This window comes from Phalacrocorax aristotelis, unplaced genomic scaffold, assembly GCF_949628215.1.
Source record: "Phalacrocorax aristotelis unplaced genomic scaffold, bGulAri2.1 scaffold_45, whole genome shotgun sequence".
Taxonomy (NCBI): Eukaryota; Metazoa; Chordata; class Aves; order Suliformes; family Phalacrocoracidae; genus Phalacrocorax; species Phalacrocorax aristotelis.
This window is the reverse complement of record NW_027441118.1, coordinates 28,910-44,224: the sequence shown is the minus strand read 5'-3', so window position 1 is coordinate 44,224 and position 15,315 is coordinate 28,910. Positions and strand designations below refer to the sequence as shown.

At 47.5% G+C, this 15,315-nt stretch overlaps 1 protein-coding gene across 1 annotated transcript; it reads right to left on the bottom strand.

Annotated features, from left to right (window-relative positions):
• Window positions 1-1,002: 1,002 nt before the first annotated feature.
• LOC142050889 (E3 ubiquitin-protein ligase RBBP6-like) lies at window positions 1,003-12,511 on the bottom strand. The gene is made up of 12 exons (XM_075080104.1): window positions 12,346-12,511; window positions 10,982-11,081; window positions 10,195-10,231; window positions 8,508-8,552; window positions 6,588-6,676; window positions 6,372-6,468; window positions 5,744-5,883; window positions 4,653-4,825; window positions 3,798-3,901; window positions 3,174-3,350; window positions 2,911-2,918; window positions 1,003-2,337 (listed from the first exon to the last, which is right to left on the bottom strand). Exons 1-12 carry the CDS (start codon window positions 12,509-12,511, stop codon window positions 1,215-1,217), a joined length of 2,259 nt encoding a protein of 752 aa, XP_074936205.1. The 3' UTR covers window positions 1,003-1,214.
• Window positions 12,512-15,315: the final 2,804 nt, after the last annotated feature.

Sequence of the window (15,315 nt, the reverse complement as noted above, 5' to 3'; positions counted from 1 at the left end):
CTGGCTCTCTGGGAGAATTTTGTTTAACCTTGACCACCACAGTTCCTGTCTGTGAGCAACAGCTGTGTCTTGTTCACTTAGTCACACGAAGCACACATAAAACACGCGGCGCGACAGAACATCAGCTGTGCACAGTGCAAACATAGAAGAGAACCCATGAGCCTAATCTGAGAAAGAAATTCTGTATTTGCTTGTATCCTGCTGACTTCTAAATGCCTGCAAAGTGTTTCTTGGATGGGATTGCCTCTCTGGAGTAGGGCCTTCTGCCAGAGAGATCTAAAGGTAACGGATTTAACTAACTCCTCCGTTTTTCCCTTCTTTTTCTCCCTTCCTTTCTGTCTTTCCTGTGTGCCACTGAACTGTTTTCTCCTCTGTTCATGTAAAACTAGGTCTCATCTAACACTTTGCAGCTGTCGAGTCCTGAGCCAGTAAAGCACTGTGGGAAGTCAGCACGCTTCCAGCTGGCAGAGGGAAAGCTATACCCATTAGTGTCACAACGGGAAGGTGAGTGTATCTTTTCCCCCCCAAAGAGTATGAGTTGTGTAAGGTTTGCTCTAGTACCAAATTTAGGAATTCCAGAACATAAATCGGTAAATAACGGGATAGTAAGAGAATTAGGCAGTGGCAATGGCCCCAGGGCCCTAGCTTTTCTTTATACGCCTGTTAGTGTGCATAGTTAATGTGCATTCTGCTTTCATGATGGGCAGAAGGAGAGAGAGAGGACTCGTCAAGAGAGATGCAAGGCTTCCACCCTGCCTATGCCTACCCACAACCCAAAGCAGGTACAGTCAGAGCAAACAAGAAGGGAATGGCTGTGCTTTGCCTTTCATTGACTTTAATTAGTTCTAACTAACACTGAGTCTCCCCTCCTACTCCAGGAGTATTATTTTTCTTTTTTCCTAATCATTTTTGAGACACCTCTGTTAGCTCATGGTAAGGCGCTAGTTAGAAATGTAACACAGACATGCCAGGGAACACACGAGGCTAAAAGAGTGTTAACTTTATTGATGAACATGCGATTTGTGTTTATACAGGTGCGAGTAAACAAAGAGAACAACAGCCACGCAATTGCCCGTATTCCAGAAACGGCTCTAACTTGGCTGATAAGGCACTCCCCTTCTATCCTCCCCAAGTAGCAACTACTCGCTGCAGGACAGCATCAAAACACCCTCATCCTTTCAAGAGGAAGGTGTTTTAATGCTGCCTGACTTTGGCTAGTCCTCCTTTGCCTTTTTCGCAGGAGGTTCCAGTCGAGGAGATTTGTCACGACCCGTGTCCACCTTCTCGTTGGAACCTTCAGCTGGTTTTACTGTATTGTCCGTCTTAGGAGGAAGAGCCACTTCTACTTTCCGCTTGGCCTTGTCAGTCTTTGCTTTTGGCTTATCCTTCTCTTCTTCCTCCTTTTCAGACCCCAGTCTGAAAGCACTAGACTCTGTTTCCATAGGCTCATTTCTCACAGGGGTGGCATCGTCTCTGCTTGGGAGCATGAAGACAGACTCCGCTGTAACACCTTCTGCTGCAGCTGCCTCTCTTGGTTTTCTCGCACCTTCCAACAACTCAGCATTTGGAAATCCTTCATTCCGGTGCTTTTTATCTTTATTGCCTTTCTTGTCTCCCAGTGGTTTTTCCGCCTCTTTCTTTTCTGATGTTTCAGGATCTTTGATGCCACGGCTCTCTCTTCCACATGGTTTTTCAGGGCAATTTCCAGCTGTATTATGGTTTCTGTGCCTCTGCCCACCAGGATAATCCTGCCTACGTCCCTGAGCACATGGCAAATTCTCTCGTCTGGTGCCAGGTGGACCAAACCTACCTGGAGAAAAGTCCTCTCTGTTTTGTGGAGGTGGAGGTTGACAGCCAACAGCATAGCCTTTGTAAAACTTCTCACTCCGGTGTCTAGAGTTCCCTCGCCGTTCTCTGTATCTTTCCTTTTCAAATGGATCCCTAAAGTCACGGGATCTGCCCTCGTAAGCTTTCCTATCATATGGTGGAACCTCTCTGGACCTGTTAAAACACTCCCTTTCTCCTTCCCCTTGAGGTAGAGTCCGTTTAGTTGGAGACTGGCCCCTAAATACCGGAGACCTTGACCGTGAGTGGTATCTTCTGTGCGGGGGTGACCTTAGCCTTGAATGGTGAGAGCCGCGTGACCTTGACCTGGAGCGATAGTTACGACTCTTCCCTTTGCCTCTTCTTGGATGTGGCGGCGATCGCGGGGAGGAACGAGACTGGGAACGACTAAATGATCGAGAGTAGGAGTGAGTGGGGGAAGAACTGGATCTTGACTTGGTGTAGGTATACGAACTTCTACAGTAAGATGAAGCGCTGCAGGGAGACTTGGACCTGAAAAAAAACCACACAGAAAAAGAAAGAAAAAAGAGTCACACTCCCCAACTTTTTTCCTCTCAAATTTGGTTTGCTTTGTTTGGTTTGGTTTGGTTTTTTTTTATCCTCTCTCCATGTGTTTATGTAATGATGCTATTGCAAATTGAAGAACTTGTTAGCATGTAAAGTTTCTGCTTCCAAGTTTCTAGCCTGGCTTTCCACTTGATCCTATAATTATATTTCATTTTCGTATGTCATTACGGTTTCCCCAGAAAGTGTTGGTTTTTGGCAGTCCCCTTGTCAGTCCTTTGCTGATGTTTTATTTTAAATAATCTTAGTGCAAGCACAGATCCCTTTGTTAAAGGCAATTCAAAGTAAGCCATTTCAAAATTAATTACCGCTTGTGTTCTCCACAACTACCTGTGCGTACTTATTCATTGCAAATCAGCTGTTGCAGGAGTTACGTGTTACGGCCTCCTTTAACCAGTAGTAGTAGTACAGTTACCGGTAGTAATGCATTGAATTTCTGTGGGACACTTACAGTTCCCAGCCCGATCCGCCACCTGCTGAGCGAATTGTAGTGGCTCTCACTGGATGACCTGTTGCAGTAGGGAGGGAAAAAGAAAAAAATCCCATTCGGTTTATCTGAAGGTAAGACTTTTAAAGGCATTCTAAAGTTAGCGTTACTTACCCGTTGTGGGTATTGATTGTCCTTGGGGGCCCAGACGACTCGGCAGTGCTGCTTGTCTTAGCAGAGGAACCTGACGGCCCTTGGCAAAAAATGGTTGGAAACAGTTGGAAACGAAGCTCTACTAAAAGACAAGGATCAGTGCCTATGCTGAACTCAAACTAACCTTCTCCTCCAACAACCCGCTGATTGGCTGAGAGGAAGGTTTAGAAAGGTTAGCGGCCGTCACCAGCGCGGCGGGAGGCACGACAGTCAGGAGTGGTGGTGGAGGTGGTGGCGGTGGCGGCTGCTGCGGCTGCTGCTGCCGAGGGTAGCCAGTTCCATTTTCGAAGTTGTTCACAGCCTAGAGGCAGAAAAACATGGACAAAAAGGGGATAGGAAACTTCAGGAGGCACACAAACAAAAGGCTCCACAGAGGAACATCACTCGCCTATTCCTGTAAATGCTATCAATCCTAAAATAAATCAGCAGGCAGGGGTAGGAACACATCGCATTAAGTGCCGGCATTAACGACTGGTAACTCAGGGTGTCTGTATTTAAAGCACTTCAGTGTCAACACCGAATTTGAAAGGGAGGCAATCATGTTAAAACTGTGACCTGAATTTGCCAGACTGTCTCTAAGGAGTTGTAAGCTTCTGTAACAAGGGATCATGCATTGGAGGAGTAAATAAATTTAGCCTTGTTCAATTTAGCCCTGCTTCAGGAGCTGCCGATTCATGTTTTCTTCCCTTTCAGCCTTTCAGGAATAGACTTCTCTCACAAGCAGTTCACGGAAAAGCCATCACGTTACCTGGCGTAGGATCTTGTTGGCAGCTAAAGCATCAGGAGAAACATCGGTCTGATGACACGTTGGGCAGGTATGATCCTCAGAATCCAGTAACGCTGTTCTAATACCTGTGTGCAATTAGAGTCATCAAAATAGATTTTAGCCAAACTAAGGACATTTTTTGGGGTTCTCATCAGTTATAAAGCCATGTTATATGATTAATGGGTGAAGATGATCTTGAATTGGGAACATGAAGCTCAAGTTCAGTAGCCTAATAATCTTCTGGTATGCAGCCAATAACGGTACAGCTCTGATGTTTCACTCCTGTAACATCTGGAGGTGTGGAGTAGGCGGTGTCTTGATGTCTTGACTCACCTTTTTTCCACTCTCTAGTACAGTGAGAAGTCACCAACCTTGGGGCTAGTGAATAAAAGAGACCTCAAAAACCCGTTAGCAGGTTTGAGTTCTGAAGGTTTCAGCCAACTCTCCCGTGGAGGAGAATGTGCATTAAATGCCCAACTACCCGATTGCTGCAGACCACAGGAAGTCACCAGCGTTGGCTCTGTGATTTTGTATGAGGGAAAGGGCTGTGGACAAACGAAATGCATTCGCTATCTAATAGTGTCATCACCTGCGCAGTTACGCCCTCTTCTCATACTCGTCCTTCCACGTGCGAAGAGGATTTAACGAGATACATAAAAAGGAGGAAAAAGCTTTCGGCCTTTCTTTTGCCCTTTATAGGAGAAGAGTCCTTTCTTATTCAGGCTGGACTTAAGTACTACACAGAGCCGGTGACAAAGTAATTTCCTGATCTCCTGTTTCTGCTTTCAGAGGATCAGAGGTGATGTTTTGAATTAACAGCCATGGGGTCACACTTACATTCGTCACAATAACTGTTTCCACAGCAGGGAATAACAGCTGCGTCGGTCATTATATCTTTACAAAGGGGACACAAGAGCTCATCTGGAATAGGCTCATCGGAGGGGGAGGAGGAGGCCGGCTCTTCCGGTAAAAAGGGAGGCTTTTCCTTCTTTCCTCTGGCATAAGCTTCCCTGGAGGGGGGTGGGGAAGGAGAGAGCAAAAAGTTAAAGGTGGGTCAAGGAGAACTTTTCCAAGCTTTGGCTTTTCTCAGGGGAAGAGAACAGATGGAATTCTTCTCACGCCACATTAGCCTTCTAAAACGTAGGCCGCTAGTTGAAACTCCTTTTCTACAGCCACAGGATGAGAAGAGGGAGGGGGAACAATTTTCCTGCTGCAGACCTCTCCCATTCCTTGGGTCAATGGAGAAATCAGCTCAGACTAGGCAAATAATTTTTTGGCAGCTAGAAATCGTGTGAAATGAATCCCACCTCTCCGTTGCCAGAGGGTAAAAGTAAATGGCAGGCTGAGGATCAAGTCAGTCTCCGAGTAATTAAGTTTTGGAAATGGAAGAAGTCTATGTTAGAGCTTCTACAAAAGGAGGTCCGTGGCAGAACACCAGAAGTGCCACCGAGTGCATTTCAGAGCAGCCGCTCTTGGCAGCACACAGTAGTATTTTCTTAGTTTACAGCAACAGGAGAACTGCAGCCTCTTTCACACAGGGGAGGTGATAAAAGTCAGAGGGGGAGGAAACCTCACTCCCACAGCCATTTGTTAACTTTTGCAAGGAGCCTTTGCAGCATCAGACAGAAGCAAAATGCGCTTTCAAAGAGAACGACTCCACTGCAAACACCTCGGAAACCTTTTGCAGAAATACTGATTCTTAGCACGCCACAAGTTTAACCAGCTTCCAGGGGCATGAGCAGGAGGAGCGTCCTATTTTAGGGCCTTGGGATTAGAAAGTATCACAGGTGTTAAGGTTAAGATGCAATGCCAGTGCTTCCTCCCCCGTAACTAGAGGTGCTGGCCCACTCGGCTGCACTGCCGCCCAGACATTGACGCACGGTTCCTCTCCTTCGCTCCTGGGTCAGTCCCGTTAGTCCCATACTTACGCATTAATAATTGGTATGGCATATTTTCCCGTGCTGGTCAGCATAGCACCTTTTGTGTTGGGATCTTTCACCTCCACCATGAAACTCCTTGGAATGCCTGTGCTCCTCCTAATTCTGGGAACAGGCTCAAAAGTCTTGTCCTGGTAGGAAAAGAAATGCAGGCGTATCCTCAAGACCCACACTTAAAACGACATCTCCGTGATTGTTGTTAAATGGCAGGGACGCTCAGCCAGAGGCTTGTGTCATTACACCAGGCAGCTATCCAATAGATGGGGCCAACAGAAACATCCTGGTTTTGTACAAAATACTAAAAACTGTGAAGTGTCTTTAGAAAGGGTTAAAACCCACAATAAATTTCCAGTCATACTGAAATACAGAAAAATATGCATGAAAGTTGACAGAGAAAGATCTCTGGATATGTTTGTTGTGATGGCCTGGAAAAAAGAAAATTTTGCCTTGATAATTGCAGGTGTCCCTTGAATTTTGAAGGGCTTTGCAACTTTGCCACGTAACCTCTCTATTTCACCCCAAGAGAAACACGTCTTAATATGCGTGTTCATGTATCTGTTACCTCACTGCCAAGGTAAAAAACAAAAACAAAGTAACACCAGAAGCCCCCCAACCTTACCCCGTTTGTTGGGCAGTTCTTTATATAGTGGCCAGGTTTTCCACAACGAAAGCAAGTATATGATGGCGGAGGCAGACCCAGGCAGTTCTTCATGTAACTAAAAGGTTTTTTGGGAGAAAAAGGAAAAGGGGTGCATGTGTCTCTCTTGTTAAAGCAACCATCTCTAGCATTCCTCCGTAATCTTTGGGGAACAGATCTGGCGTTATCAACACTTACTTGATTGGCTCATATGCACGGCAAGACTGTATCATCATCGCTTTTATTTTATCTTCTTCGGAAGCGCTGGCTTCAGCCAGACTGGCAGTCTGCGTAACAGGCCGTTAGTCGACACACACGTTAGAAACACTTTAGAGCCCCTGCTAACTTCTTTGTGTTAAGTGAGCTAACTACGGTAAGCAAAACCTGCAGGTTTCTCCAGTTGGCCGTGTCCTTTTACCATGCAAATTGTAATATAAGCCTTACGCAGAACTAGATCTTCATATGGAGGAAACCAGCTGATTTCTTGGTTTTTAAAGTACTATTTGTTCAAACGTTTTAATTACACACTAGTCCAGATACCAGCAGGGTCTAAGGGAGGGACTGTACATTCTTTGGACCGTCCAGCACCAAGCCTTCAGATCAGCCACTCGTGTCTTTGCTTTTAGGTGCATTCCTTCGCAAGAGCAACCAACTACTTTCAGCATTTTATTAAATGGTTGTTTCCTATACACAGTTTTTCCTCAACTGTAACATAATGCAGATCGACATCTATGAAATCATTTCCATTAACCGTGACAGAACACTTCACAGACACTTGACTGATTTGCTTGAACCCAAGAGATGTACAAGACACATCCAAAACCCACAAAATAATTTCTAGGGATAGGCGAAAGTTCAAATATGGCATTTCGTACATAGCAGTAATAAACCAGAGGACTTTTTACAACACATTGACTCCATGCTGAGCCAGTCTGCGCTAAAGAGGGTAGAGTAAGTCACAGTTTTGAGCTGCTCTGAGGTGTTGTTCCTGTATTGTTCTGAAATACTTCAATGTTCTCAAAAGCTTAAATGTGTGCTCCTCTTGGACGGCTTCTCACATTTTAGAGTAAAACTTCACCTAAGTTTACAGAACCAAGGACACGTTTAGGGACAGCACTAATGCAGACCAGTTTCTTCTGGTGGCTACCTTCCAAATGCATTATTTTTTCCGATATTTTTGCCACGTGTCCACAATTTCATGTCTGTGGTGAGAGAGGGAAGAAGTGGCTAGTGGGGAGAGGTTTCTCTGTCTTGGGAATGAACTCCAGCCTTTCTTTTCAGAGGAAAGAACGAGCTCCTCTGCATTAGGCCCTGCCTTCTCTGATCTTTGTAACTTTAAAGCCCAGGCAGTGAATCGGCTAGCACTACGCCTTCTCACAAAGCGCAATGACTAGTGCTTTCCCAGCCAAAGTTACACATTCCCGTGCAAAAACCGCCAGCAGCTCCACAGCAAAACGCGGCGTGGCAGGAGTTCCAGAAGGTGACCTCCGCCAGCATGCCACACACACGCATGGGTATGTTCCTAGACACGGCTAGGGACATAATCACAGCGTCAAAAAGTCTGCGTTCAAGGAAATCAGATTGTGTTGCCCACTGTATCTATACGACAGCTGATGAAATTGTGCAGCGTTCAAAGAATGGATCTGCAGCTCTGAGGACTAGAAATTCAGAAATAGCCCTGCAATTGTCCGTGTTCCAGGCACGCCTCTAATTTGGCTGCTCCACACCCCCTGGAATGTCCGCCCTTACAGCCAGTGACATGCTTCTGTAAAAATAGCGCTCCTCCCCAAAGCAGAACTAACGAAATGTATGAAAAATGGCCAACGGCCTTTGAAGTGCTTCTCCTTTGTGTCTTGAAGATGAGCACTAGTGCAACGTGACGTTGGTGCTGGTAAGGTTCTCCCCTTCTATCTCCCCAAAGTGGCAACTGCTCTTTACAGGAGAGGAGCAAAGCATACACACATTTTAAAGTTAACATAAATACTTGACATTATTAAGAATTAAAGTAAAGCATTGTTGGCATTACAACAGTTATACAGCTCTGGATCACAGTACAAGATTTAAAAATATGAAGCAAACACTTTTTTTTTGAAGTACTTGGGAAGAATATACATATACCTGAATAAGCTGGGACAGAGAAGCAGATGCAGAGGAGTCATCCATCTGTTCACAAAAAATTAAACACATATTCAAGTTGTACAGTCCAAACATAGCAATAGTTAACCTCTACCGTAGTCTGAAAGTCTGCACGATGCGCTCCGAGTGTGACTGCAAGAGGCATTTCCGACCTCGTGTCATTTGCATTAGCTCAAGGCAAAGTCCAAAGCTACGCCAGCTTAAGAGTGCCCATGCGGTTAATGAGAAGAAACTAGACTAACCAGACCCGCTTGAGATCAGCTTGTTGCTCCAGAGTATCTCAGAGAGGGAACCTTGTCAAATGGGTCAGGAAGGGTAACTGATGTACTGTTCAGCACGTTTGCCCAACGGCCATCTTCCACGGCCCTCCAGCCCTGGGTCTTTTTTTGTTTCCTTTAGATTTCTACTGAAGTATTTCCTGCCAGTCCCTCCAACCAGTCAGTTAGCACCAACAGCTCCATGAAACTTGTTTGCCACCCTAAGGCAATACTGCAGAAGAACTGGGGAGGGGCGGGGACACGACTCGACAACCAACAACCCCCAAACCCCAAATAATCCAAAATCCAGAATCGACAGTCAATGTATGAACTGCCATTTCAAACGGAAGACTAAGCAGAAACTAAAGAGAACTAAAGAAACTGAACAGAAGACTAAATCAAAATCCAGGCTGTTACCAGTCAAGCATTTCCTTCTGTTACTTATTTATATTTCAGCAGCAGAATGACAGTGTTTTCCAACCTGGTGAAAAATGCCCCACAAAGGCCCCAGGCTCTAACCTTGCGCCAAAATTTGTGCACTGGGTTTCAGGTATTTTCATTTGCAGACAAGCTATTAGATGAAGCTGCTGCATCAGAGAAAGCGGAAAGAGCAAATGCAGAACTTTAGAATACCACTTTGTGTAGCAACGATATTTACATTCACGGCAATCTATTAAAGACATTCATGTACTTGGAGGAGCCCAAACAACATCACTGCAAATAAACAGTTCCAGGAACAAATACCCAGGTATTCAAAGGCACGGAAAGGACTCGTTTAGCTGCCCAGAACTGTCCTCAGAACGTAGGGCGTATGTCAGTTTTAGTTTTTGTTTGAACCCCCACGTCAAAGTCAGAAACAGTACCAAGTTTAACAACAATGGTTTCTCGGTGTTTTTTATGAACGTTTTCAAAAACCGTTGGGCAAAGCAAGCAAAAACAGAAGCTAAGTGATACAAGGTGAAAATGGCAAAAATACACTCCGGAGCATTTTTATTGCAAGAAACACAAAGCGCACAAGCAGCTACGCCAACAGACACGTTACTAGCTGTAGACAGACAGATGGAGAGCACGGCACCACGTCCAGTTGTGCAAACCTTGAACCTACATCGCCTAAGAACAAGCGTACCTTATCTGTACAACACAAAGCCATTCAGGAAATAGCCTCGCCTATTCAGGATGAAATACAATGCGTGACTGGGCACAAATACCAATAGTCCCATTAGAACTGTGCAAATGATGGCATTACGCAGTTCTTACTATGCTGAATCAAATCCATTGTCTTTGCAGCATAGGCTATGTTTTACTGGAAGAAATTATATGAAGCTAGTGTTTGGAAGATTTCATACAAGGCTACGTTGTTCAGAATTCAGTGCAGTGTGCAGAAAAATGTGTGACCCTGTGCTTTTACATACTGCTTTTGGTGTTCCGCTCACTGGCTCCGTTCGACTTCTGGAAGGAGAAAGAAAGGAAGGTGATCAGAACTTAAAATAGAGCACTTGTGCCCAACATCAAGCAGTGAAACAGGTTATGAAACCTGCCCATCAGGACATTGTTCTGATAATCTAGTGAATGTGGACATCTATTCATACACATAAACTGTTCTCATTCTCAAATTCTCACATTCAGTGTAACTAAAAAAAACCCCAAAATCCCAAAATGACCGCAACAATCCTGTAGGCAGGACCACATTTGAGTAGCTGTAATCTCAACCAATACACCCCAGATCTGGGGCCTCAAAGTACCTGCCATATCCTGCCTCCTCCCGCAACTGCAGGAAATAGACAAACACTGACAATCGGGCTCCTCTGGGATGGGAACAAATTCTAAGTGTACACTACGGTGCGTATCTGTCTTTACTCTGAAAGCAATACAAGCAAGCCCATAGCATAAGGCATCTCTCCACCTGGAGGAAACAGCATCTACAACTCGGGTCTCAGAACAATCAAGCCCAAGAACAAACCCTACATATTCATCCTAGAAGTTACCGTTGTTGGAGTCTGAAGCCCATGTCCCAGCAGGCCTAAAAAGGTCAGTCTGCTTTGGGACAGGTCCATTGAAACCTACCCCAGGACAACAAAAACTAACAGCCGCTTTAACAAGGGAGATGCAATTGGAACGCCACTGGTAAACTAATATCCATTAAACCAGTGACCTCACTGAACCCCCGAGCAAAGACTACACCGCTTTACGGATACTCACGTAACAGAGGGTCTGCTGGTAGCTTTAACTCCTCCAGCAGGGATCCTTCTGACAATTACCGAGGAGTTCCTCGGAATCAGGGCGTCATCATCTGTGTATTCTGAAAACAACATCAGTACAGAAAAAAGCAGTAGTCAGTTTGTAAGAACGTATACAGAACATGACTCTATAGGTAGATATTCCACTGATATTTAAAATCCTGTTTTCTTTTTGCTTTGGTTAGCATTGCTTCTGTTACTAGATCTCCATTATGAAAAGTTACAGTCCCGGAACTGTAAAAGGTTAGAGTGCTCAGAAAAATCTGAGCAAGTCGGCCATCTTCACTCAAGCTCCACTTTGTTCTTTCCAAGATCAGGTCAACATTTAGTCAGGACTCCTGCACGGGCAAGGTTACAAAAGAACAGTACTCTGTGTGCACGTGTAAGGATTCCAGGGACGGGAAGCACAAAAACACCCCCCAAAAGTGCCCCCTCCCCCCCTACTGGGGCAGGATGGGGCAGCTCACACGCTGGCATCGCAGGGCCACCCGTACTGGCTGCATCCCTTCCCCTTGGGCAGGAAATTCAGCTCCCTGCAAAAATCGTGCTTGGGAAGGGAAATGTGGGCATGGGAAACCATTGGGATAGGAAACCATCACGGACCTGAGAAATCACCGTGGGGATGGGAAACCCTCACCGGGATGAGAAATGAGCATTGAGGACAGGAAACCATCAGCAGGATGGGAGATCATTGAGATGGGCAGTCATTCAGGCATGAAAAATGAAACCCTGGCAAGGCTGGCTGAGGCAGGTGCTGGTGGAATGATTGCCATGGGGACAGAACCCCAGAACACTCTTTGCCCCAGACAAACCCCACACTGACCCGCCACCATGGCAGGTACAGCAGCAGCTCCTGCTCCTCGTGGTGCTCCTGCCCTCCGGGTAACCCCGCAACGGCCTCTGCCCACCAGTAGCTCACCCCACCACCCCTCTTTGCTTCCCCCAACAGAGAGGTTCCCTCTGCAGCTGCCGACGGCATCGGAGGTGTCCGACATGAGCTTCACCACCACGGCCCTGCCGCCACCGGTCAGTGCCCGTGTGCTGCCCTCTGCCCCAGGGCTGCCGGTGTCCGGTGAGCCTGCCCGGCTCCAGACCGTCACCTACCAGCTGGGCCAGCCCACCGTCTGGCAGGTGGTGCCAGGGCCCCTGGGGGCGCCGGGGCAGGTGGTGCAGGTCCCCTGCAGGTTGTCGCTTTCCACAGTGGTGCAGGTCCCCGCTGGGGTGCAAGTCCCTACTGGGGTGCTGCTCCCCCCTGCAATGCAGCTCCCCGCCGGGGTGCAGCTCCGCACTGGTCCCCGAGGCCCCGCGCCCGCCGCCCCCACGCACCTTCTTTGGTCTGGGCGTTGGAGATCTGCAGGTCGCTCCTGGTCGCCTTCAGCTTCTCGCGGCCCATGATCTGGCGCTTGAGGTCGCGCAGGGTGATGTGGAGGCCGCTGAAGGTGACCGTATCATAGTTCAGCCTGGAGAAGAACTTGTAGTGGACACAGGACATGGTCGGGGCCAGGCGGTGCCTGCTCTGGGATGGCATCTACTGCAGCACGCGGTGTCATGGTCTCCTCATATGCTCAGCACATTATGAAGAAAGACCTGCATCATGCGGGTGTGGCAGCCCCGCCCTCTTTGCCCTAATGCCAAGTGGCCCTTAGGGGAGGGGGGGGTTCCAGCAGCCCCGGTGTCCTGTCACCCCCCAGGTCTGTCACTGCCCGGTGTCCTGTCACACCCCGAGGTCTGCGCTGTCCCTCCCGCCACCCCCTGGGCCTTCGCCACCCAGCGTCACCTCCCATCAGCCCCGGGGCCCGCACTGGCTCTCCCAACAGCCCTGGGTCCATCACCGCCCCATGTCCTCTCACCCCCACGCCTCTCACCGCCCGCTCTCCCTCCTGTCACCCCCCCAGGCTGACACCACCCACTGCTCCCTCCTGTCAGCAGAGAGACAGGGCAAGACAGCCTAGGGGAGAGGCAGCGGTTTGAGTGTATCTTGTTGCATTTATGGAAAGTTCCGCCAAAGAAGGCAATGACCATTTACGGTTATTGCCATAACCCAACGTAATTCCCCACAGTGGCACATCCGCACTTGCTTGAACTCTGTAGGGGAGGACAAGGAAGTAAGGAATGAACCCTTAGCCTTAGGAGGTGCCCCAGGACACTATTTCTTGCTTTCTCCACCACCACAGCTGCTGCTGCAACAGCCTCAGTCCATGAAATCAGGCCCTGAGTTACGAGGTCTAGTTCTTCTGAGGAACATGCTGCGCCTTGCTGACCTTTTGGGGCCAACTGTTCATGGAAATCTGATAGAAACTGATTGTTGTAGCCTGGCAGGTCTAACGCAGGAGCTTCCACGACTTTTTGCTCTAGATCTTTCAGTGCCTTCTGGGTTTCCAGAGCCAGGAAAACCTTCTGAGTTCAGGGCTGTCCTCTATACCCAAGGGTTAGTTATTGTTGCTCTCGGTGTCTCTTTCCTTCTCCTGTTAATGGTGCTTGGGAAGCGTAGGTTTTAATACGGTAGCCTTGCTTATAAGCCTGTGGTGGAATAGGGATTATACATATTCAGCCCATAATTTGGCCATCGCCACAGGGCAAACTACAGCAGCAGAGGCAAACAAGCCCCACTGTTGGCTATGCACTCAAAGCCCACCCGCTACCTGAAACCAGCTCTCCCGGGTGTCTGTCATGTTGAATTCTCAGTGGTACAAGGACAGGCATCTACGTGATGAGTTTTCACTGAAGAAAGGAAGGATGCCGCCCTTGCACCAAGAAGGGTTTGTCGCTAGTCTGAAGGGAGAGCCCTGCCTGTGCTTGGAGAGCAAAGCTGTTGACAAGCTTACTCACTCTGCAGGGGCTGGGAACTGGAAATGCCAATAGAGCCTTCAAATTAATAGGATGGATGGACGTGGACCATTCAGCCCTTAGGACCATACAGACAAAAAGGGGAGCCTTATGCCTGGAACGTTCCATAGATCTTTTCCTAGGCCTAAAGGCAGTGGGTATTCCTCCACAGATTCTTCCAAAGCCTTGCTATATACCACATCTGCTGAATGTGGAAGGGAGATTTTCCAGAAGACCTTACATAGGACCTACTCCAATAAGCCATCACGCTGTAGATGTCTTCCTGGATGGAGTCTATTGGGATCAGCAGACTCTGAGACCATTCACAGATAGATTAACTTGATAGGCTGCAGGAAGGCATAATCAGACTAAAGCTAATGTTAAAAGTTTGGTTGCCACTATGGGCCTAGAACCTGTGTATCTGTTGCTTTAGTAAACTGCACTATTCATTAATCTAGCCGTGATCGTTCTCATTGAATGTGACCGGCCCTAGAACATGACATTGGGCATCTGCCAAATCAGTTACTAACAACAAATACTCTGATGAGCGGTTACTTCTACAACCCTTGGAAAATAAACCATTGACCAAGTTGGAGACTAAGACTGGATTTAGCCACACCTAGATTCCTCTCGGAGAAGGAGTTTAGAAAGCAAGGGGGTCCTGTCTGAACCACGTGACCCAATGGTAGGATCTCCCCCTAGCCACTCCTCAGACTCTTACCTTTAACCCAATGCAGGGGCACCCCAAATGGGCCTTTACACAGGGTTCTTACACCCTTCAGCTGGTCAGGTGCAAGGCGACATGACCAGTCACTAGCACCCACGCTACCGATTACTAATCATAGTCAAACTTTGCAGAGCAACCCCGATGTCCCTGCAGTCAGTCTTCCTCAAGTTACTGATCTGTGCTGCCAGACAATGCTGGGAGGGTTTCAAAGATGTGTCAGAGGGGCTAGGACGCTGGCATTACCTTAGGTGACTGGGGTATCCTTATCCTTCATGGACAGCTCTAAGCTGCCCAGATGCAAAGCCCTTCTTCCCAGGGCCAGGCTGTTTAGTTGGTTGTTTTTGGTTTGTTTGTTGGTTTGGTTTTTTTTAATACTGGGCTCCCTTGATTTACTTCAGCGTCAAGAATAGCAAAGCGTCCAGGGAAACTCCACTCCCTCATCACAGTACAGCGTATCATGTGAACTCATCATGTTGACATCTACAAAGCTAATACACTTTCCTACAATAAAGACTGGTTGATTCACTAGTTAGGGAAGGGATTTTTCATAACGTGCCCTATGGGTCCCACCAGCCAGGGCCCCATCAAGCCAGTGACAGGCTGATGGAGAGCCTGCAGGGATGCCATTGGGGGAGGACTGGTCTCCTTTAGTGGTGAGATTTGCTGCTGCAAATCAGAAATCCCCTGCAGCACTCAGGGCATGTCAGCATCCCTGACACAACCGTCCGTGGCATTTCATTTCA